The 25,684-nt window shown below is 38.1% G+C and overlaps 1 protein-coding gene across 1 annotated transcript in view; it reads left to right on the forward strand.

The window, feature by feature from the left end:
- Window positions 1–25,684, forward strand: part of LOC145674916 (uncharacterized) — a 160,071-nt gene that overhangs the window by 20,319 nt on the left and 114,068 nt on the right. Inside the window, exon 2 of the mRNA XM_081745174.1 lies at window positions 20,712–20,900. Within this exon, the coding sequence (XP_081601300.1) occupies window positions 20,712–20,900 (189 nt within the window). The remainder of the gene's footprint in view (window positions 1–20,711; window positions 20,901–25,684) is intronic.

A 25,684-nucleotide genomic window follows, 5' to 3' on the forward strand; every position in this document is an offset into this window, starting at 1 on the left:
ACAAAATGATGGTAGTTAAACTTACTAAGCTGACATTCTATTTGAATACTATCTTCATAAATCACGATTAGATCGCATTAGTTTAAGATTACATGGACAATGCTAAAGCAAATAATCAAACAAATCCCAGCATAAATTGCTTGATTGTTGTTAAATAGATTTGAGACTAGTTTTGTTTTTCTCAGAACACATAAATATATATCATTGACATAGGTATATATAACTGATATATTGACATTGAAGCTCGATATTGAATTCTATATATTAAAAAATGCCAATCTTTCCTCTAACAAAAATGCCAATCTGTTATGTTGGTGAAAGATAAAGCAAAGATATATATAACCAACCACATAACAAATTCTTTTTTAGACAAAACAAAAAAACACGTACAAAGACAACGAGATTGTATTTGTATTGTTTTGATCTTTCAGAATACGACTGATGTTTCCCCTCCCCTTCTTTATTCATGATGGGGTACCACACTTAAAATCGTGGCTTTCAAAGATTTTTTCTTTCTGAAGAAAATGGCGGCGGCAAATAATGCCATTGCATGGGGCGGCAAATTGCGTAGGGCTGGCCCTGTGTAACTGAGACTAACGGTGCCTTATCTATAGCTCATATCCCATACATGTAAGTGCATCTCTTAATTCTGTTTTGCAAGCGATTATTCTGGGAGTTCACTAATGGAATCGGTCCGTTTACCTCTTAAGGGATAACGTTGGTTATGTATTTCTCTTATATGCAAATTTCGCGATTTCCTTTTACTATCTTTACCAAAGTTTATTAAAATTGTTAAGCCATACTTTTTAATTTTTGAAAACAAAATAATAAAAGACGTGATTTTTTTTTATCTGTAATAATGGGAAGGGTATCATCGCCCTTGCCTTAGTCTCTCTTCACGTGAGCGTTTGTTTTCGTACTGCGTACTAGTTTCTAGAACGGCGATTCGCGAAATGGAAAATGTGTGACAATCGATTAGATGCTTAATCTATATTTCATGTTCGTTCTCGTGACCAACCGTACAGCAACAATGCCAAGTTCACTCATCGGAGACGAGGGCATTCAACTTTCATTGTTTCGTGTTGTCATCAGGTCAAGTTTGATGGTCAAGGGTACTTCTCAGGCGGGGTTTAGGGGGCGCATGTTGCACCCAAATTTTCATTAAAAATGATATAAACATATAATTAAGAAAGAGCCTAAAAACATATAATTAAGAAAGAGCCTACCATACTAAAAATAGTACCGTCCAAAATTCACCATTTTTCTTTTGCTTGTTTATTCATAAGTGAAAGGAGATAATGAAATACAACTTACCAGAATCATACATAATGTCATTCTACAACAGAAAATATAAACCTGAAGAATTTTCAGTGTTGCCATCCATAAAAATTAGTGTTGCCAGAATAACATTTCTCCCAAAATCTAAGTTAAGACAGAAAGAATAGAACGAACTCCACTGCATTTGATTACGTATCATGTGAACTACTTTTTAAATAATAGTTTATTTAGTTTGTAATAAAGAAAACAGTTTTAACATAGTTATTAAAATTAAATAATAATGCTATTTAAAATGTAGTAGTTCACAAGATACCAAAACATGATACGTAATCAAATGCAGTCGAGTTAGTTTCTCTAGTCGCTTCCTTAACTTAGATTTTGGGGTAATTATTCTGGCAACACTGAAAATTCTTCAGGATAATATTTTATGTTGTAGAATAACATTATCTGTGATTCTGGTAAGTTGCATTTCATTATCTCCTTTTACTTATGAATAAACAAGCAAAAGAAAAATGGTAAATTTTGTATTTTTAGTATGGCAGACTCTTAAACTTAGGGATGGTATCGAGACGAGACGAGACGAGACTTTGTACAGTCTCGGTCTCGTCTCGGTTGATAAGTAGCGGTCTCGGTCTCGATCTCGTCTCGAGTCAAAAATGGCGGTCTCGGTCTCGGTCTCGTCTCGGTCAACAGATGCTTGTCTCGATCTCGGTCTCGGTCTCGAAGGCCAAGTCTCGGTCTCGTCTCGGGTCTCGTCTCGAAAGTCTCGAAATAAATCGTATGAAATTAAAATTATGAAAGTATTGTCGTACAGTCTATCGTTTCCGGTTCTTACTTTTTGCCTTCATTCTTGACAGAATTATGGTATGATGTACTTCTTTGTAGCTAATTTGCTAGCGCTAATGCCTTCCATGCGTGCGTTCCGGGTTCAATCATCAGTGGGTATAACATACCTGGAATAAAACCCTAATAGTAACCCATATTTCACTTTCAGCAATAGACTTTGTCTCAAATAGCCTCAGTACAGCCTATACAATTAAACTGTATTAAATTAACTCCAGTACTATACAGTAGTTTATTTACTTCCTTTGAAGCGAATTGCTCAATACCTCCTATCGGAAAACGCAACATATAGCAGCACGAATGTGTTTAATCGTACCGAAATTGAAATTTTACAATTTCTCAGTTATTATCCAAAACACTCTGCTTTGATTGCCATTTTAAAAACAATATAACGTTCATTATCGTAACAAATAGAGTAAATTATTACTACCATATATTTCGTTTCAAATTGATCAATTGCTTTATTACCGTTTTACATCTCAGTGTTTAATTGATACTTTAAAACAGGCACTTCCTTAACCTTATGGTGGGAGCTACGACACTCATCTTTGCTATCTGTGGTCTCGGGTTGGATCACCAAACAAGTTAGATTCAAAGTCTTATGTTTCGTATAGTTCGCGTCTCACTTTAAGTGCATTCTGTTTCTTATACAAGTTTATAAGGTACTAATGTATTATATAAGCATATATCCAGTGCCTTAACATAGATTGAGCTTATTCCTGAGTTCTCAGCGGTGCATGGCGTCGCGGTTGCTCAGTGGTAGAGCGTTCCCCTCTGGTGCTTGGGGTCCTGGGTTCGATCCCAATCCCCGCCAAGTGAACTTTGTGGTGGACAAATACCGTGTGCGTGGATTTCCTCGGGGTTCTCCCGTTTCCTCCCACTTTCTTCATTCCACCATTTCATTCATTACTCATCATCACCGCCTCCTTCAGCCTAACCGGCATAACCGTGGGACGTAAAACTCAAAGATTTCATTTCATTTTTCTCAGCGGTGATCTTTATTCGAGAAAACTAATCATGCGTTCATTACGCTGAAATTTTACGCTCGTATATTGCTTGAAAATTAGTTGTGAAACATGGACACATATTATGTAAGTATATAGGTAATTCGAGCTATATGTATCTATTTTCTCTGTCACGGCAAAACAAATGATTCTTAACTTTCTAGTTTTCTTTAGTATTAAATTTCGTAGTTTTGCTGTAATATGAAGGATCAAATTTGTTTTTCGCTGTACGAATTTCGTTAAATTTTGGATCTGTTTTTACCCTACCTTACCTAGTAATATATTAATTTTAGAGGTAGCCTATGCTGTCATTTTTTGGTCGAAATTGAGTTAAGCATACTTTTTTAAGAGACTATGTTCTTTCTAGTGGTGTAACAATGTAAGTCTAAAAGCATCCTATTACTTTGTAACTACTTAGTATAGTTTGAAAACAATATAGATCTTACTTAAGGAACTGGTTTTTCGCTTATCTTGTAAAATTACGAAACTATGACATGGTTAATTTACCTCTAAGGTCCAGATATAATAAAATCATAGCCATAATCATAAGCAACCATTGTCAATCCACTGCTGGATGAAGGTATTTCCAAGTCTTCTCCACAACTATCTACCTTGAGCAATTCTCTTTCAGGTTACTCCTCCTTTGTTCTTGATTTTGTCAAACCTTCTTGTATAAGGAAATTTCTTACGCTGTTTTTACCTCGTGGTACCCAGTCTAGAATTGTTTTTGTTCATCGATCATAATTTCTTGCAATATGTCCAGCACATTTTCCAGCCCATGTTAAAAATTATTCAATTAGTACCAGTCATTAGTTGCCAAATAATTCATTTCTACTGTATATATTTGGCCTACAAATAGTTCAAATCCGCTACTTTTGGAGCACAGACACGCTACTTTTTGATCTTCGAAACTGGCAACACTGACTCAATGATTTAAATCAACACAATGTGAGGACCTACATTTGGTCTAGCGGTTAGCACGCTTGACTTCGGTTCGCGTGGTCCCGAATTCAATTTCCGGTGGGGGTACAGTTGAACGACCGAAGTGGTTCGGTTTCCATTATAATCACTAGCTCCACGTCTCCTTTAGACGCCCTAGCATAATCATGGGACGTTAACCCTTAACGAGTTTTCGTTACCATTTGGCTACACATTTTTTGATCTTGCCTATTGCGTTTGAAGACTATTATTTTTAGGTATTATTCCTTGTGGTTATTTGTGTACATGCTTTCCGCGATCCAGAGAAGCTATTGCCTCCTGGTGACAACTCTGGTAAATTTTACGCGGAAGGTTGTCCGTGGATATATTGTTTTGCAAGCAGTGCCGGAAATAGACAGAAAAGATAGTGAACCGTTAAGGGTTAAACTAAAACAAACCAGACCAAAAATCAGCACAATGTGTATTACTAACTGTAAGTCCTTGAATAGTTGCATATATTTAATGGTATGGATCGAGTTTGAGGTGGTCGGTGGTCAAACTAAAACAAGTGAAATGTAACTAGGGTGTATTTAGAACTTTTAATTAAGCATGGTTTTGTGTACATCAGGCATAAGGCTTAGGGGAACAACTAGTGTTACTGAAAAGTTACCAATTACATTTAATTTCAGTTACAATTTGCATTTACATATATTGCTGGAACGAAAACTTTGACATTAACATTATAAATAGCCCAAAGACTATGAAAAACATCGTCTTTTGAAATCATTCTTGCACCATAAAGCAAATTACGAGTTATTAAAATATTTTGCAGCTTAGTTACGTTGCTTGCACTATATTTAGAATAATATGTAGCAATTTATTTAAGTTGGCAACGCTTAAGATAATAGAACTGCAACTTGTTTTAATTAAAACAACCAAAAACTATTGTTGTGATGTTATAGAAGCAAACTAAAACAACAATCATTATAAAAACTTAAAACAAATGCGTTATTTTAAGCAATAAAACAATCACTATCCATGTGTTTGGTATCTCTGAAACGGTTTGAAGTAACAATTCTTGTAAATGACATATGATCACTTAAGTCTTTTGGAAGCATCTACATGGTAAGACGTGATATTTCAGCACGTTTTCGAAGTAAAGTCTTTAGAAAAAGTTAAATTTTTCATTTCTTGTAACTTGGTTCCTTCATTCATTCGAAATACATTATACCATGATCGTAGTATTTGACGTTAAGATACAAATGATGCGCATTGCACCGTCTATGCTATTTGGGCTGTTAGAGATCTCCAAAATGTTAGTGATACTGTATTGTCCTTTGTTACATTGAATAATATATGTGGTATTGTGGTTTTATTTAATATCTAAATTAGAAATAGGTAATACCTTACATAGTACAATTTGAGAAAATATAACTTTATTTTGCGTTGGTAACACTGCTTGTTTATATATAGGCGCGGATCCAAGGGAAGGGCTATAGAAACTATATCCAACCTTAACGTTCAGCTATACACTGAATAAAATGAGCTTCAATCCTGCTTTACATTGTATAAAGAGGCAAAGTATGGTTTAGCCCCTCCCTTGATCATATCCTGAATCCGCGCCTGTATATATATATATATATATAATATAATATAATATAATATAGGGTGGCCCATTTTAATCTTTCCACGGAAATATCTCGAAAACGATTGAACATAAATAAACTAAACAAAAACTCAAATAGTAAATACTATGAGGTAAATCGAATGGTGATGTCATGATGTCCCCCAAGGCCCGGGGCCTAACTTTAAAATTCTAAACGGAAACATGGGGCGAGTGACACCTCGTTCGATAAATCTTTAAAAACTGAAAAGGCATGTGACAAAATATTTTTTTTATATCGGTCACCGTTTTCAAAATGGCAGCCAAGATAATTATGTTACCTGTATCAGCTAATTGTCCAGTAGCACTAATATGAAAAAGGTATAACACAAATGAACCAAACAAAAGTTCAAATAGGAAAGCTATGGGGTACATCGAATGGTGTTGTCGTGGTGTCCCCAAGGGCCGCCCTTCATGGGGGCCCAGGGCCCAACTTTAAAATGCAAGTGATACCTCGTTCGATAGACCTTCAAAGACTAGAGTTGTGACAATGAACAGAACAAAAAGTAAAACAGGAAAATGACATAAAGGACGTCAGATGATGTCGTGTGACCCCCAGGGCCGCTTTCCATAGGGGACCAGGGCCCAACTTCAAAATTGTCAGTGAAAAAAACATAGGTCAAGTGATATCTCGTTCGATAGATCTTTAAAAACTGCAAAGTATTGTGGTAAAAGATTTTTCATATCGGTTACCGTATTCAAAATGGTAGCCAAGACATGGTGCCTGTATTAGATAAAACGTCCAGAACCACTAATATGAAAACGATTGGAGATAAATGAACAGGATAAAACTCGTATAGAAAATCGCAGAAGGTATTTATCATTCCAATGGAGAAAAAGATTATTAAAGTATAAGTGAGATAATGCTAAAGAGGAAATCTAATTCTTAGAAAATTATTTTTCCGATCTCCCTTCGTAAGTGGGTGAAGCGGAAATGAATGGTAAAATCTCAAATGAGAACCCCACTTCTACTTGCAATAGGCAGGGCCGTGCTGGGATACTAATGAGGGCGGTGGACAAGTCTACTAAAAGGGCGCCCATACAAACGGGAATATATATATATATATATATATATATATATATATATATATATATATATATATATATATATATATATATATATATATATATATATATATATATATATATAGAGAGAGAGAGAGAGAGAGAGAGAGAGACTTTGAAAGAAAGTATGGGTGACATTTTATATGAAAATTACCACCAAATTTCCAAATTTGTTTTAGTATTAACGTAAATAGCTAACCTCGAATCGAAATCCTCTTTACTATAGAAAAACTTTTTAGTTCTTGTAATAACATTTCTGTCAAATAAAAAGAAGCTAAATGTATCAACAACTTAATATAGCACGCCTATGGATACAGGAGGCTCATTGCCGCGTTTACAAAAGCGCTCCATTGATCTTTGTCCTTAGAAAACTGAACCCAGTTTCTACTTTATATTTCAATCTCTGCGAGAACCATTTTAATATTGTCCTCCCATCTGCGCCTCGGTCTTACTAACGGTCATTTTCCTATTTGGATTTCCAGTTACAACTTCGAAAGCGTTTCTAATTTCTTCCATTCTGGCTACATAACCTGACCATTTGAGCCTCCTAGACTTGATGACCCTAACAATGTTTGGTAAACGGTATAAAATTATGCAGTTCCTCGTTATGAAGCTTCCGCCTTTCCCCATTCCCGTTCCTTTTGGAGTTCGAATATTGGTTTAAGAATCTTGTTTTCAAATACTTTCAGTCTGCGATTTTCCCTCAGAGTCAGTTACCATGTTTCGCAACCATACAGCACAACAGACATGATTATCGTTTTATATTTTAAGCTACAAATTCCTCAACAGAATTAGAGACAACAAAAGATTTTTAACTGAATAATAGCACGAAATCCCTGCTTTCAGTTGACATCAATTTTTTTAGTGATTATGTTTTTGGTGTGTTAATAATGATCCTAGATATTTGAAAGTATCCACTTTGTCGAAAGAAAATATTATTTGGTATTTTAACGCATCCATAAAATGCAGTATTACGATCCCGACAAACTTCCATTTATTTAGTTTTCTCTGCGTTTATTTTTAAGCCTATATCGGTGCAAGCGTTAATTAAGATTTCTGCATTCCTTTCTATTGTTCTATCATTCCCTATTAAATTTACATCATCAGCATACGCCATAACCTGGCAAATACAATTCAGCTCTAGTACCTGATTGCTGTCTTTGATTTTCCTTATAGTGTTCTCCAGAACAAAGTTAAATAATTATGGCGGCAACGCATCTCCTTGTTTCAGGTCATTCTCAACGTGAAAGCTCGTGAACAAGAATTTCTCTACTCGAACCTTACTTCGGGATTAATTTAAACATATCTTAATTAATCTACCTTTTTCTGTATTGCAAATTCTGTAAGCATGTTGTACAATGTTTCCCTCCTACCAGAGTCTAAAGTCAATAATTGATGTGCCAGGATGTTGTATTCTCTCATTTCTTTCCAAGTATTAGTCGAATGGTAAATATCTGGTCGATAGTTGATCGATTTACCTAAATCCGTTCTGATAATCTCCAATAATTTCATCTCCGTATGGAGTCAATCTTCCTAATACAATGTGTAAGAGGATTTATTGGATGTTGACAGGAAAGAAATACCTCGATAATTATTAGATATGTTTTGTTGCTTTTCTTCTGAACTGGAACAATGATTGATTCTCTTCACTCTTGTGGTAATTCCTCCTTGTTCCAGATAATGAGAATGAGTTTGTGTATCTTGCTCTACAATTTTTCCCTTCCAGCTAAAATTAAGTCAACCAGAATTTCGTCTACACCCGGAGATGTGTGTTTATTTATTTATTTATTTATTTTAAATAGCGATTTCTATTTCTGCCTGGTTAGGTTCTGGAATTTACGGTAATGCTGCATGCGTTTCACTTTCTCCACGGTGGCTATGTGTTAAGCAAATCGTCAAAGAAATCTTTTCTTCTATTTAAGATGCTATCTATATCAGTGAGAACTGTTCTTTTAGGTTTCTTTAATATATAAGCACGAAGTTGATAGGCCTTCTTAAGTTCGTTGATGCATTTATACATGTCCAGAATGTTTTTGTTCTAACTATTGTCTTCAAGTTAATTAATTTTAACTTTCAAAAGTAGCGTTTCTTTGTTCTAAAAGTTTTAGAAGTTTTCTGCCAGATGACAATGAAATTTTGTGTAGTTATTTCGTTCGAATTTTGTAGCCAACGCAGTTTCTTCTGTTTTCTCTTCTCTGCTACTTTAGTACATTCCTGATTGAACCATGGTTTGTTCCTACGTATTTCTGCTTGCTCCAATATTTATTTTGCTGAAATTTTAAAGTTAACTCTAATTTCAACCACGTATCTTGAACACTAGTGCACTCCGAACCTTCTAAAACCGAGAATCTATTCGACACTTCAATCTGGCTCCCCTCTCACCTGACTCTTCTCTATTTTAAACAAAATACCACTCCGTTTTCAGATATTGAATATTTCTTTTATTCAACGATAGTCTCTCTCTTACAATCAGAATCAACTCCTCTGAACGACCGAACATCAGTTGTGCTAGACTGTTCTTTTCTATCTACTAAAACGTGATCAATTTGATTATGTGTTTTTCCATCTGATGAGGTCCAAGTATATTTATGAATGTCGCGATGTAGGAATTTTGTTATCTTCACGATAAGGTTTCTGGATGTTGCACAGTTCACGAGTCTAACGCCGTTGTCACAACTTTCCTTATGCAAACATTTATTTCCTATAATCGGTTTGGAAATACCCTCAGGTCCTACCCTCGCATTGAAACCGCCTAACAGAATTTTCATATGGTATTGCAGGAGATGATCAAATACCCGTTCTATTCTTTCGTAAAAACTGTATTTTTTAAATCGCCATCCTTATTTTCTGTTGGGGCATGTGCATTTAAAATAATAATATTACACCACTGACCTTAAGAGAAGTAAAAGAAAACTCTATCATTAACAAATTCAACCTATGCAATTGCTGATATTACGTATTCGTTTGTGAACGGAAAACCCTGTTTCTAATTGGTAATTTTTAATTTGTTCCCCGTAAAAGTACGTAAAATTTCCCGACTTGACTCCTCCATTTCCTTCTCATCTAACTTCCTGATATCCCACTAGGTCCAACCTCTATTTCTAAACTCATTTTTTACAAATTTTAACGCGCCTGTCCTATAGAGACTTCTTATATTTTATGTTCCAAATCTCATGTCGATTTTACTTTGCGGAGTTCGTGCCAAGTTATCAGTTCTGATCCGAGGATTCTGCGAACTTATCTGAAAAATACTTTATTTTTAATGGATGAGGTTGTTAGCCTCACGCCAAATTCTCAAGCTGGATTATCACCCCTTGTCTGTCCGCGACTGCTTACTCAGTATATTCACAGCTAACCTCTATATCCCAAAGGCTTTCTCTTCAATCCACAACCTGAGGACGCGCCGTGCCGTGGTGACAGGAAGACCACATTTTACGGAAATTAATACAGCTTTATTTCAGAAATACAACAGGTACTGATTATACGAACACTGCTTTAAAATACACAGGAACAATCAATATGCTCGGATATATGGATGCATATTAAGACTGTGAAAGCTTCGATGCCGCAAAAATCGTAAATTAGAGACTAGTGTCAGTGTAGTATCACATAAATGCATCGTACGTTTGACTATCCGAACTATTCTTGATGTATCACATTGTTTCGTTTTATAGCTATATAACTTTCTGAAAGTATTTGAGAACAAGATCCTGAGACGAATATTCGGACCCAAGAGGAACGGGAATGGGGAAGGCGGAAATTATGTAACGAGGAACTACATAATTTATACGGTTTACCCAACATTGTTAGGGTCGTCAAGTCTAGGAGGCTTAGATGGGTAGGCCATGTAGCTAGAATGGAAGAAAGTGGAAACTCTTTCAAAGTCTTGACTGGAAGACCAATTGGAAAACGACCATTAGTAAGACCTAGGTGCAGATGGGAGGACAATATTAAGATGGATCTCGCAGAGATTGGAATACAAAGTAGAAACTGGATGCAGTTAGCTAAGGATAGAAGTCAGTGGAGAGCTTTTGTGAATGCGGCATTGAACCTCCGGGTTCCATAGGCCATAGAGTTAGTTAGTTAGTTAGATTATATTCTTTAACTGTTCTCTGCCAATAGCAACTGTATGAATTTATAATACAAAACTGAAATACAGAAGAATAAAATAAAAAATAATGTGATATTTCGCAGGGCATCTTATGTAAAGGGGGCCTTGTATTCTTCACAGGTTCTGTACTACCAGTCAGTATATGAATTTATTAAACAAAGCTGGTATACAGGATAACTAAAACCACTTATCTATAATGTGATGTTTCGTAGGGCGCCTTATGTAAAGGGCGCACTGTACCTTTCACGGGTTCTTCGCCAACAGTAACGGTGTGTATTTATTGTACAGAGCTGTGCTATACAGAACAGTAAATAACATCTTTCATCTTCGATGTGGTCTCGGAAGGGCGCCTAATGTGAAGGGCGCACTGCACCTTTCACGGGTTCTTTACAAATAAAACTGTAAGAAATTATTACTAAAAACTTGTACCTTTATTTATACTGTGATATTTCGGAGGGCGCACCGGGACACGTCCCGGTGTCCCGGTGGGCCAGCACGGGCCTGGCAATAGGTATGGTTTGTCTGAAACACTTGGGTGTACAAGTGACTGGTACTGTAATGAAGTAATGAACCAATATTGTGCAGACGACTTTTGTACCAACATTTGTACACGTTGTTCTAAAATTGCATTGTTCGACAAATTGGTTTCACATTTCAGTTGATTCATTTTTGCACAAATCATTGCCTGCAATCAAAATGGAAAGTAATATTTAACAAGAATTTTACCTACCTTTTTTTAAAGACACCTATCTGTTATAAAATCACATTTCAGATAATATGGTTGTGTAAATACGATTTGCAAAAACTAAGGTTCTCATTTGCAATTTCACCGTTTCTTCCCGTCCCGCTTCACCCACTTACGGAGGACGTTGGAACGATGATTTTCTAGGAACTAGATTTCCTCCTTTGGATTATGGCACTTTTACTCTAGGCATATTCTCCTCTGTTGCAACATTTTCGAGTCCTGGAATGATACATATCCTCTGTGATTTCCTATAGGAGTTTTATTCTGTTCAGCCGTTATTATCTTCAACCGTTCTCATATTAGTGGTACTGGACGTTTTATCTGATACAAGCACCATGTCTTGGCGGCCATTTTGAAAACGGTGACCCATATGAACAATCTTTTGCCACAACGCTGTTTCGTGTATGAACATCTATCGAACGAGGTATCATTTGACGCATATTTGCGTTTAAAATTTCTAAGTTGGGCCTGAACCCCCATGAAAGCCGGCCCTGGGGGCACCGCAACAACATCATTCGATTTTCCCCGTGGATTTAATATTTGAATTTTTATTTGGTTCATTAATGTTCAACCGTTTTCATATTAGTGCTACTGAACCTTCATCTGATGCAGGTAACATATCTTGGGGGCTATTTTGAATACGGCGACCGATATGAAAAATCTTTTGCCACATCACTTTTTAGTTTTTAAAGACCTATCGAACGAGATGTCACTCGACCCATGTTTCCATTTCAGATTTTAAAGTTGAGCCCCGAGACCCCTTGAAGAGTGGCCCTGGGGGGCTCCGTGACATCGTCATTTGATCTGCCTCATGGTATTTCTTGTTTTAGCTTTTGTTAAGTTCATTTATGTTCAACCGTTTTCGAGATATTTCCGTGGAAAGATTAAAATGGACCACCCTGTATATAGATAGATAGCTATATATATATATATATATATATATATATATATATATATATATATATATATATATATATATATATATATAGAGAGAGAGAGAGAGAGAGAGAGAGAAGATTATGTACAACAGCAGTGAATTTTGTTTCGGGAGAGGCTTGAGGAACGGGTAACAAACATTTGTGTTGTACTTGCAATGCGAAAAATGATTGCAAATTTATTTCGGGAGGGGCTTGAGCCCGATACCTACCCCCTAAATACGCCACTGTGCAGGTACCTCAGTCAACCGTTCCCATATTATCTCTTACAGCAACGAAACAAATTTTGAGTAAAAGCAAAATAACTATCAATATTCGAGACGAGACCGAGACTTTCGAGACTGACCATGGTCTCGTCTCGGTCTCGTCTCGATTTATAGAGGTCTGTCTCGGTCTCGGTCTCGTCTCGGTATGTAAAAGTCCGTCTCGGTCTCGGTCTCGTCTCGGTATATAGAAGTCCGTCTCGGTCTCGGTCTCGTCTCGAATTATCGAAATGAGACCGAGACGAGACCGAGACTAGTCTCGGTCTCGGTACCATCCCTACTTAAACTGGAAAATGGTAAATTTGGCTAGGAGGTGGGGGGGACAAGTGAAGAGCGAATGGTTAAGTTATGATAGGAAATGAAAGGTCTCACGATTATTCCTTTTAGGCTGAGGAAGACTATGATTAAGACAATTAAATGATGGAATAATTGGTGGTATGAACAAGTGGGAGGAAACGAGTAAAATGAAATGAATTATTTAAGTTTTACGTCCAACGATTATGCCGGCAAGGCTAAAGGAGACGGTGATGATGAGAAATGAATGAAATGGTGGAATAAAGAAAATTGGAGGAAATGGGAAAACCCAGAGACACGATGTTGTCCACCACAAAGTTACTTAGTCGGGGATCGGAGCAGGGGCCCCACACACTAGAGGTAACCGCTGTACCACTGAGCCACCGTGATCTCAGGATAGGAAATAATTTCGGGGTTTTCTGCATCTATGGCTATGATAGCCCGTCGCCTCTCCGTCCCTCGGCGATCTCACTCGCCCGAAGAATTGGAAAGAAATAAAAGAATGTAGAAAGAAGGAAGCCGCCTGTGAGCATTGTTAGGTACTCTTGCAGCATTTATCTTATGTGAATGAGGAAAACTTCTCAGGACGGCTGCTCTGAAAAAGCTTTTTACACTTTTTTGACCGAACGTCCTCACCGGGAATCGAACCCGGGACCGCTCTCTCCAAAGGCGAGACAGCTAGCGACAGGGGCCACTAAGCTTTTCGAGGATAATAAGTTGGAGAGGAAGGTGGAAATAAATTTGGTTGGATGGCACTCAAGCCTTGATAGTTTCACCAGCTAGAAGCCTTTCCATACTAATGGATAGGACAGTTTGGAAATCTAAAGTGATATTTTTTTTGGGGGGGGGAGAAGGTATTAATGGGATAAATTTAAGGGGTGGTATCATGGAAAATGGAGCAATGGGTGTCCTTATAACAATCACTTCCACCAATTTTAAGGGATTTAGTTTACTGACCGAAACTCTCTTATTGTTTATCCTGTCCGTCCGTCCAGGAGGAAAAAAAATTGAAAGAACTAAGTGATAGGTAAATTTTGCCACGTAGTAGAGGCTCAAAATTTAGGAATAAATTTCTTGATAAAGGTGATATTCAAACCGGAAGTAGTACAAATCAACTACTTCCGGTTTTAACGTTTATGTCTATAGAGCAAAATTATAATAGATAGCAAAAAGCTTTTTTTTTTCCTACAATCGACTACGCGTTCCAAGAATACGTTTAATCTCTATCATTAACTCGACTAAAACCGGAAGTGGTACCTCTTGGCCTACCTAATTTCTCGGGCTACCTATTTCACCCTGTTGATTTTCTTTAATTCAGATATTTGCCTTTCTTTATAACTGAACGATGTAAATATATCTTTGTATAATAAAGTCCCGTTATGTTGATATCCGTACAAGTTGGTGTGGAACACCAGTTTCGCTTATCAGCTCCTCTTAGTTTTGGTGTTACTGACAACGGCCGACTTCAATCACAACTAACAACGGTTAAAAGTATGATAGGAGAAACGAAAGAAACAACTAAGAAAAAGAAACAAAGTTAAAATGGACGAAAGAAAAACAAAAGAGAACAGCTCTTACGTGGAATGAAATTTGACAAATATAGTGTTTCTGAAAGAGCTTCCTCGTGGCTAAGCGGTTAGCGTATGCTCCTTTGGCGTGGGGGACCCGGATTCGATTCCCTGCTGGAGTTCATGTGGTTCAGATTCCACGTTAATCAGTAGGTCCACGTCTCTTATATCCTCGCTGCTGAACGGGACTATAAACTAAAATCAACTCACTATTTCCGAAAAAAAAAAAAAGAGCATAAGAAAATGTAAAGTCAATGAAATTGTTAGAAATGGTAAGAATGATTATTGTTGTACATGGAATGCGAAAAACTAACAAATTTATTTCGGGGGGAAGGGGTAGCTTGAGTCCGATAACCCCCCTGAATACGCCACTGATTATGTTTGTCATACTTGCTTAAAAAAAATCTTGACGTGTCCTGTAGTTGAATTTGTAGCGTGGTTTGAACGGCGCTAAAATTAACTTGATGTTATTTTTGACCTGTGAGGGTAGAAATGGTTCTGTGGAACATGCATATAACACTTGTTCTTAGCGTTTACAAGCAAAACTGTTATGTAGTCAGTTTACAACGCGGCACTAGAATATGTCATAATGTTTTCATCGTTATGTTATGTTGCAATAGCTTTCTCGTGAAAAGTTCTTTCTTTGTAGAAAGAGATTAGGAAACGTTTGTCACTAGAAACAAAGTTCGTTGCAATGGTACTAACAAGTAAAGCTGATCGATAATACAAAAAACAGGGAAAAGGACTCAATTTACTACGTACACCTGTCATTAAGAAGAAATATTGCGCATCTGCCATCCTTCATATTGATTTAAGGGTGAGCATTCAAGGTTACCAGAGATTACTCTTGAGTTCAATTAGTTTATTGTAAACTCCCAAACAGCGACGCTGTCGTCGAGGACAAGAACTCGTCTTATCCCCCGGGGGCGCGGTGGCTCAGTGGTAGAGCGTTCACCTCCGGTGCTTGGGGTCCCTGGTTCGATCCCAGCTCGCGCCGTGTGGACTTTGTGGTGGACAAACACCGTGCTCGTGGGTTTTCTCGGGGTTCTCCCGTTTCCTCCCACTTTCTTCATTCCACCATTTCACTCATCTCTCATCATCACCGTCTCCTTTAGCCTAACCGGCATAACCGTGGGACGTACAACTTAAAGATTTCATTTCATTTCATTTCGCCTTATCCCCCCCCCCAACAAACCAAACCAAAACTCTCCCCGACTACAGCCGATATTGGCATTACACAGTAATTCTCCTATTCCATATTTTATTCAAGTGGTAAAGCTTGATTTCAAAATTGCAGTACATAGTTTAATTTCTACAACAAGTTAAAATACCAAACTAATCAGTATTTGATTGCCAAATAATCTGAGAATAGCGTGCTTGACACATTCTTAGTCTTATAATTACTGCAACTCACAATGTTTTGGAAATTATATTGGGATCAGTAGCGTAGCCAGGATGTGTGTTTGGGGGGGGCAAGTGCTGTTATAGGCACATATAGAAAAATTACAAACACAAATATATAAACATAAAAATATATAAAAAATTACAAACATCAAAGTACCAAAGTACATTACCGGACCTCTTTGGGGGGGCCGGCCCCTCTGGCCCCCCCTTCCCTACGCCACTGATTGGGATGTGCATATGTGTAGAATGAATCAACAGTCTCTTGCTTTACAATAGAATATTTAATTACCACAAACAGTCTAGCTGTTGTTTAGAGTATTATACTCAGATATTTTGCATCTTTCTCAAATCGATGCAAGTTAAATGAAAACACAAAAGTCTGGAAACTAATTTTGCGGGCTGTTTTGGCTGCAACTATTTTTATAATATCCTCAAAAGACAGCTCTGAAGCTAACTTGATGTGAATGGATGTGAATCTAACGTTCTATGGATGTGAATCTGAGGTTGGTGAGTAGCTGTTTTTGAGGTAATTTTTTTACAATCTTTAGTTTGCTAAAACTCATTTCCTTGCCTTATAGTGAAACTAAACATTTCCCTAGTTTTGCGCCCCTCCAATCCGGTGCCTGGGGCACAATCCCTCCTTGCCCCACTCTAGTTAACTTCACCTCTCCCACAGAAGTATTCGAAGTATAATACTTTACAATGTATGTATTATAAACAATTCTAATATTTACTTAGTAGTGTTGAACTTGTAAACATATAAAAGTTACCATTGGATGTCTCCGAAACTGTTTAAAATATCGTAATGCATGTATTTAGCACACAATCTATACTGTATTTATCCTACGGTCTTACAGGACGACCCAAGCGAGTAGACACACATAATCGGATGCATAATTTATGCCCAGCGGGAGCTCATGTGGTTCGGATTCCACGTTAATAAGTAGGTCCACGTCTCATATAGCCTCGCTGCTGGAAGGGACGCTAAACTAAAAAATCAACTCGCATAATTTATGCCCCCACTACATAGTCGTTGTATTCATCCTGTGCATCGCAACAACGGCAGCGATTATGAATAAGTTTAAATATAACAGGATTTTTGAAAACAATATTTTACTTTCTTTCCATAACTATAGAACTGAATAGAACTAGTAAAGATGTTTGTTCGAATACTTATGTCGCCCTCTGTATGTGATTTTTTTTTAATTAATGCCCTAAGAGAGACGCTGATGATGATAATGGTAGATTTGATTTGATTTTTAGTTTAGTGTCCCTTTGAGCAGCGAGGCTATGTGAGACTTGAACCACATGAACTGTCTCCGGGAGGCAGACCCGTGTCTTCCATACCAAAGGCGAGTACACTAAATTTAGCCACGAAGGAGCTCATGATAATGGTCAAATGGTGGAATGAAGAAAGTATGAAAGAATCCCGAGAAACCTTACCCCCTCATTGTGTTTGTCCCTCTTGACGTAGCTGGGATCAAACCAGGGATCCCATACGCTATCGGTAACTGCAGTGGCGTTGTTAGGATTATTTTTAGAGAACAGCGAGGGAGGGCCAATAAGATTTTGAGAATATATATACAGAAGGTTATTTCATCCTTATGGTAGCAATTTGCAGTCGCCACCAGAGGCGCTAGTTTCTCGTCAGCAACGTGACGCACGCAGTACGGAGTAGCCAGACACTTGTGTAAAAGTCGTGCAGAGGAGAGACGAGTGTGAGCAGAATGCCGCCGAAAATCGATCCTTTTTGGGAGGGCTACATCGTAGCACTTTCTGATATAGGCTACAGCTATAGCCGAATAAGAACACAGTGCGAGAAGAAAGGTTTCACAGTGTCTGATAAGGGAATTAATGCAGCCATCCATCACAATTCAAACCCAGAGCAAACCATTGCCATACGTCGTCAAAAGGGGCAAAAGAAGCAACCGACTCCACAACGCAGTCAAGACGACATTGCCAAGGTCGCCGGTTTGTGACCCAGGAGAATCCACCGACCCAACGTGACATAGCGAGGCGTGTTGGACGGTCAACTGCAACTGTACACCGAATCATACACGACAATTTGGGACTCAGTAGTGCACACAAGTAGCGGGTCCATGTTCTGAAGCCAACGCACATCGCCGAACGGCGGGTGGCATGCAAAAGGCTGTATGAAGGTTACCTGGCAGGTGACAAATGGCGTTATGTGATCACCTTAGATGAAGCATGGGTCTATTTGACGGGATCCCAGCAGATGCGTGATATTTACTACCGCCGCAGTGATGGAACCGATCATGCAAAGTGGGTTCGCTCCTGCAAGGAAAGTTTTCCAAAGGGATTTATGTAGTGACGGGTTTCTGTGCAAAAGGAAAGCTTCCGATACACCGGGTGTCATCAAATGTCAAGGTGAATGCAGCGTATTATATCGTGCATACACTGGAACCCATCTATTGCCAACATGCCCGGCTTTGTATGGCAATGACACTAACAGTGTGTTCATCCACCAGGACAAGGCCAGCACCATACTGCTACACGAACGGTGGCCTACATGACACGTATGGAACAGGAGACAGGTGTAAAGGCTATCCCATTTCGAGACATCCCCGTCAAGTCACCAGATGCATTTCCTATGGACTTCTGTGCTTTCGGCCTCCTCAAACGGAACATCAATAAGCGTCGTCCGACCACACTTGGTGGCCTTTGGAAAGTGTGCAAGAAGGAGTGGGCGAAATTGGATCAGGCAGTGCTCAATAGAGGTCTCCTTCAGTGGAAACTACGATGTCGTGCAATCGTTCACCAACGGGGCTCTCACATCGAACATGATCGCTGGTGGAAACGGGGTACGGATCTGTAATTCACTACTATTAGGCTGAAACAGCCTTCTGTATACATCCGATATTATATATATAATATCGGATGTTTTTTTTTTTACATGATTTTAAATTAGTCCTTCTCTTCAATATTCACTGCTAAACTAGTTGCATTTTTACAAACTTTCTTTCTGCATGTCATATGCGCAGGATAGTAATATGTTGCCACACTCTGTGCTCTAAGTAGCTTTCTTGATGTGCAAAGTGTACATCTTTTTATCCAGCAAATCTTAATATCATAGATTATTTAGCACAGGTGTGTGAGGAATCTCTGTTGGGTTTCGAAGCATGTTGGCATAGCTGGTAATGAAGAGGCAGACCGTGGAGCGGAAACATCTGACACTGAAGGAAAACAGCTTCATCTCCCCCATATCCAGCACGGATCTGCGATCCCTAGTCACTGCTCAATTGCATCAGCGTTGGCACCTCGAATGGGATCAGGTTATGAACAATAAATCACATGTACTCAAACCTGTACTTGGTGTCTGGACAATAGCTTAGATCTTCTCGATAGGAGGAACTAATTTCAACTCTACTTCGCATTGGACATTCACACTTAATAGGCCTACATGGATTTATATTTCGTGGCAAAGACCAGCTATTGTGTGCGGCCTATGGAGCTAGACAGGGTATTCAATATCTGTCTGTGGATTGTGTTTAGCAGTTTTTCTTTCAGGAAAAAATGCTCCGGGGGAAGGGGGCACGCTTTGCATTCGGAGGGGCACCTGTTATTTTCACATAGTACTATTCTATTTATTATAGGCGTATTATTTTGATCTTTTTGGGGGGGAGGGGGCGGCAGTGTCCTCCGAAAAACATGTCTGGAAGAAACACTAGTGCTCAGCTTCGTGCTGAATTGGTCCTACCACCAGAATTACCAACACTGCTCGAAGATTACCGCCGATTTTTTTAAAAGTTCTTATGTATCTGCGTTCCCTCCATACAGTGTTTCTTTCAGACATGTTTTTGGGGGATACTCCCCCCCTCTGAGAGTGTCCCCCGGAGGAGACTAAATACGTTTATAATATCATAAATAGAGTACCGTGTGAAAATGTGCCCCTCCGAATACAGTGTGTCCCCCAGAACATTTTGAGGGTTGAATATTTACATTTCAGGGCTTTCGACATCTATGACCATGTTAGCCCGTCACATATGAAAGATGGCGTCCTCCGGCGGCTCTGTTCATTTTCCGGCACCACAGAACATTTTCCGGCACCTCTGTTCCATTCCACCCTGCAACACCGCTATGTAAGTTAACTTACCCCCACTGGATCTGCTGAAGCTTGAGATACAATCAATGGTGGTATGTGAACGAGGCGAATTAAACAGGTTGTGACGCCACATTGCCATATTGTAGTGGGATATATTGCTTAGTAGGCGCATTACAGTGCAAGCTGTGCATAAACTGATAGGAATGTGTGAAAAGACGTGACAACACTGCAGCTCTGTTATTTGCTAACAGGGTTTAGAAAGAACTCGAAGTCCCGCCTTAAGAAGCTCCAAAGACTTGTCCCTTAGCATGATTCCGTTGTCAGTATTAAATTGGCATAGCTTCACAAGATTAAAACTAATTTGTTTATCTTTTTAACATAGATTAAAAGTATGCAGCTCTTGTCCGCTTTAAATTTGAATTTATTTTTGTAATTCCTAATGCATGTGTATATGAAATAACATTTTCAGTTTTGAGTATATAATTGTTTGTACCTGCTCGCACTGTCTCAATATAAAGTTCTAATATCTTAACAGCACTGATATCTGTTTATTTTAGGTGACAGGCATCGCTATTCTGAGTGTAGGAGCAGTAATCAAAAGCCAGTACAGTACGTATGAAGACCTTCTGGATGGAAAATTCTTCTCAGCGCCTGGTTTTCTCATCGCAGTTGGCATCATCGTGTTCATCGTCGCTTTCTTCGGCTGTTGCGGGGCGTGGAAAGACAACTACTGCATGGTCATCACGGTAAGTTCTTTGAAGTGAGGCGTTGCTGGCTCTTTCACACATGCATCGTTACAAATGTACAACTAAGACTTATTTTAATCAAATAAAGCAGCACTACGGTTCGTGGGATGGGCTAGTTGACTCTGTTTGCTTTAAATAATTAAAAATTCATTTAACTATAAGTCTTCAGCACCTTATCCAGTTAGTCATGGGAGTCGCTCTCTCTCTCCGTGAGATAAGGTGAGATCGTTCAGTGGAAATGTTCTAAGGTGACAACAAATGTCTTCATAAGTTGGAGCAGATATATTTCAGAGTTGCAGGGAAAGTTCTTTGTAAACCACAGGAGAAATTGAGTGGAAAATTTTAAGTTGAGGAGGATAAAATTATCTTTGTGGATTATGTATTAAGTATGTATATGATTTGTAGTAAGACACATTCTATGAATTTCTTTAGGAGTAAACCAAAGATATGTAGCACACCTTTGAAGGCATTTTTCGCGTGACCTCGTGGACGGATGTTCGAAAATAGTTTCATTGGTTTTGCCACCCTAAAATTAGTATTAAAAAAACACAATTAAAAACTTAACGAAACGTGGTTACATTCAGTGTTGGCATAAACGGTTTTTCAAAAACTAGGGATCGGCAAAACCGGTTTTCATAAAAAAACAAACTGGTTTCTAGAAAAACGGAAATCCGAAAAACCGCCATTTCAGTTTTCTCCAAAACCGGTTTGGTTTTTCACAGAAACAGATTTCGGTTTTCTCCAAAACCGGTTCGGTTTTTTCTCCAAAACCGGTTCGGTTTTTTCTCCGAAAACTATTTCGGTTTTCACCGAAACTTGTTTCGGTGAAAACTCCTGGAAAACATATAAAACTATCTCTCTGGAAATGGAGTCGGTTTCCGGAGAACAATAAAATACTATTCTGGTCAGAAAAAAGAACGGAACCGGCTTTGAAGAAAACCGGATCGGGCGAAAAACCGAACCGGTTTTGAAGGAAACTGAAACCGGTTTTGGTAGAAAAGTTTTCAAAAAGCGGTTTTCCTAAAACCGAAAAACCGGTTTTGTGCCCACCACTATCAAAAACCTCTACTTTGAGGCCATTTTTCTCGTGACATCATGCACGGATAACTTTAAAAATAATTCCATTGGATTCAACATCTTGACATTGCTATGAGAAGTGCATGCAGAAATATCTCCAGGCGTGAAGACTTTTTATTAGCGCCTTATGCGATCGTATGGCACTGTGTTCGTAGTTTGAGGGAAACTTCCTTAATCTAAGGGAAATTTCGTAGGTAGATTTAACAAAAAGGGAAAAAAGGAATTTTTCGATAAAACCTAGAAATTCAGAGAAATTTTCGCACTGACTAATTGCCCAATATATAAATGCGTGAATTTCTTTGTTCTTCGAAAATAAAGCAAAACAATTGCAATAGTTTTGTGGGTGTGTGTGTGTTCAAAGTAGCATAATTTGCACCTATTATTGAGTAGGTGTATTTGTGTATATTTTTTGTAAAAGGCAAAAAAAAAAAAAAAAAGAAAGAAAGAAAGAAATACATGTAGTTAATTCTTCCTTTAAATATAGCTAAATTAATTTTATCACCTAACTTCTGTTATCGGAATTGGACGCTTAACAAACTACTGAAAATGTGATTCGAAAAGGGAAAATTTTATCACTCGAGGGAAATTTTCATAAGGAAACCTCGAACACTGATTTTCATAAGGGAACCTCGATTATCTGTCACAAAAGAAAACGCATGTTTTTTCACGTGATAATATCTCTTGCTTCTTGAAGCAATGAAAGCTAAGAAAATCGGTTCGTTTAATCATGTAATCGGCCTTCTTAAAACTTTAAGTTGTAGATTTTGGTAAAATAACAAAATATGTCAAGTTTGTATATGTAATTTACAAGACACACAATACAAATAGTATAATAAGCAGGAAAAACACAAACTGTTATATAAAACAGAAACAAAAAGCACAAGCTGAATGTTAAAAGTTCGTATCTAGAAGTATATCACGTGAGTATATGGCGTAGTGAGTAATGTTATGAAACAGTTCATCCATGTTCGAATCTTGAAGTACACTTTTTTTCCTCTTCTCGTCGGAGGAACAGTAGAATTTTATATGTAGATTCATTCTGTCAGATATTTTCTAATTTTTTGTAAGGTAATAATATAAGACTACAAACATGATTCTAGATCAAAAGTAAGGGTGTTCTAGATTTCTTTCCATTAATAAAATATAAAAATAAACTTACATCTGAAACGTAATTCAAATGAAAGTAGCAGGTATTGTCCTACTTGATCAATAAAAAGAAAAAAAAAAAGCAAAGCTTGGAGATTCGAACACTGCTCGTGTAGATGAGAGTTCTGTGCGGATCCAATGAGCCACGGAATAATATGAAGCCGAACACACGTACTCTGTACACAAGTCGCTAATTAGCCGTAAGTTTTAAGCTGTGAAAGAAGTAAGTTTTATGATATTTCTAGTGTGTGAACTGAAAAGAGATGATATGGATTTTATTAGGCATTGAGCTTTCAATAACTTTAAAACATTTAATTAAATCGCGAGATGATAGAAAGATAAGCGTACCAAAGGGGCAAAATACACTGTCTCGCTGAAAACATGCATTTTCTTTTCTGACAGATAATACAAGCTCACAAGTTCATATAATTTCAGATGTTTGTTTACATATCTCAATATGGTGTTCAGTTTTTTTAACATTTTATTCAAAGGAAATTATTGGGGGCCGCGGTGGCTCAGTGGTAAAGCGTTCACCTCTGGTGTTTGGGGTTCTTGGTTTAATTCTAGCTCGCGACAAGTGAACTTTGTGGTGGACAAACACTGTATGTGTGGGTTTCCTCGGGGTTCTCCCTTCATTTTCTTCATTATCCGACCATTTCATTATTTCTCATCGTCACCATTTCCTTTAGCCTAGCCGACATAATTGTGGGACATAACTCAGTTTTCATTTCAAAGAAAATTAAAACCCCGAACCCCTCTTGTGTACGACACTGGTGATTCTTAAGAAAAAATATAAAGGTTGTAAATAAGTAGGTGATATCACTCATACGATTGTATCCTTAAATATGTTGCTTTTAAAAAAATCCAATTCTGCTGTAAATTGTCTTCACAATTGAAGACATGACTCATTCCTTTACGTTAACAACTTTTTTAAAGTAAGTTCCACAATCAGGGCTAGTGGTTTGAAAATTTTCTATTGATTGAAAGAATGACAAATTATGTAAGTAAATAAAAAAAGGAACACTGCTATCTAAGACAAAAGATTACTGCCTTATAACAGCTTTCGTCACAGATTTTGCTCTCAGCGAGTTTCAAAAGCAAGGTACGATCAAGAATATATTTTTGACATGGATCTATATATTCAAAAGAGGTTGTTTTTATTATTTTGCATACTTTTTTAAAAAAGTTCCTAGGTTCAAGGATTTTTGTTCCGTGGAAGGACGCGTTAAAGATTTCACTACGTAAGTAAAAGTTCTGGTGACGTGATTCGGTTATCGGGGCATTACATACAACGTTGCGCTATCAAAGGACGTTGGATAATAAATTGATTTTATATGAATACATTTTTACCTTTTTATTGCATCTCTTTTTGAGTGAAAAATTATTATTCTGGGACTCAAAAAGAAGATTGAATTCTTCATCGAACCTGAAATAAGCTAATACTCGTCGTATCCTCAGTACTTCACCACTCTTAATGTGTTGGGCATATAGTGGCTCAGTAGTAGAAGTCTCTTCTCTGGTGGTAGGGATCCCTGGTTCGATGTCAATAATGAGTTTGAGGTAGACATCGTGTCTGTGGTAGGGATGGGCACTTGTCGAGCTAAAACTCGACTCTACTCTAGTCGAGTCAAAGGTAATTTTCTCGAGTCGAGTTCCGAGCCAAGTCACTGTTTTTGAGGTCGATTTTCGAGTCTTATCGAGTTTGATAAGTGGCTCGCTCGTTCAGCTCGTTCTAACTCATGACCTCATTATACTGGAAAGCGAAAGCCATGAGAAATGTAAGCAGAAATGTGAAATACTTTTTGTGTTGCTTACGAGAAAGGGGGGGGGGGACTACTTGCGTCTCGTCTCTGTCTCCGTAACGAGACAGCCTCAAATGTCGTGAGCACCAATATAAATATTACTCTAGTTCTTACCATCAAGGCTGAGACCTGCACAGATGAATTTTTGAGCCCAAGCAGAAGTCCAACTCGGGTAGTGATGTCAACTGGCTCGGCTCGGTTCAGCTGAGTGTGCACCTCCAGCCGGTTCGGTTGGAATGAGCCACATTCTCGGTCTCAAGTGAGCCATCGGTTCGAGCCGGCTCTGTTGTGGGTGAGCCGTCAACTCTGTACGGTTCGGCTCGGGTGAGCCATCGCCTCGAGTCCGCTGAGTTGGGCGAGTTGTTGACTTTGCTAACTTCTCGGTTCCGCTCGATAGTGAATGAGCTGTAAGCCGAGCCGTTAACAACCCTAAACCCGGGTCGAGCAGTTTTGAACATGTTTGGCCGGCACTCTTTAATTTGTAACAATTTTTGGCTCTAGCCCGAATACTTGCTCCTCCGGAAGTCAAACCCAGAACCTCGTGAACTGTTTTTGCCTCTCTGAAGACTTCTAGACGACCAAGTTCAGCAGTTTACTTTTTAGTATTCAGATACCTACTGCCTATCTTTCATGGTTATACACGGTGTTAATAATAATAATAATAATAATAATAATAATAATAATAATAATAATAATAATAATAATAATAATAATGGGTAGTAGTAGTATCATTGTTAATTAGGCCTATATTGTCTATGT

Source organism: Thermobia domestica, chromosome 18 (assembly GCF_964235325.1).
Source record: "Thermobia domestica chromosome 18, izTheDome1.hap1.1, whole genome shotgun sequence".
NCBI classification, from domain to species: Eukaryota; Metazoa; Arthropoda; class Insecta; order Zygentoma; family Lepismatidae; genus Thermobia; species Thermobia domestica.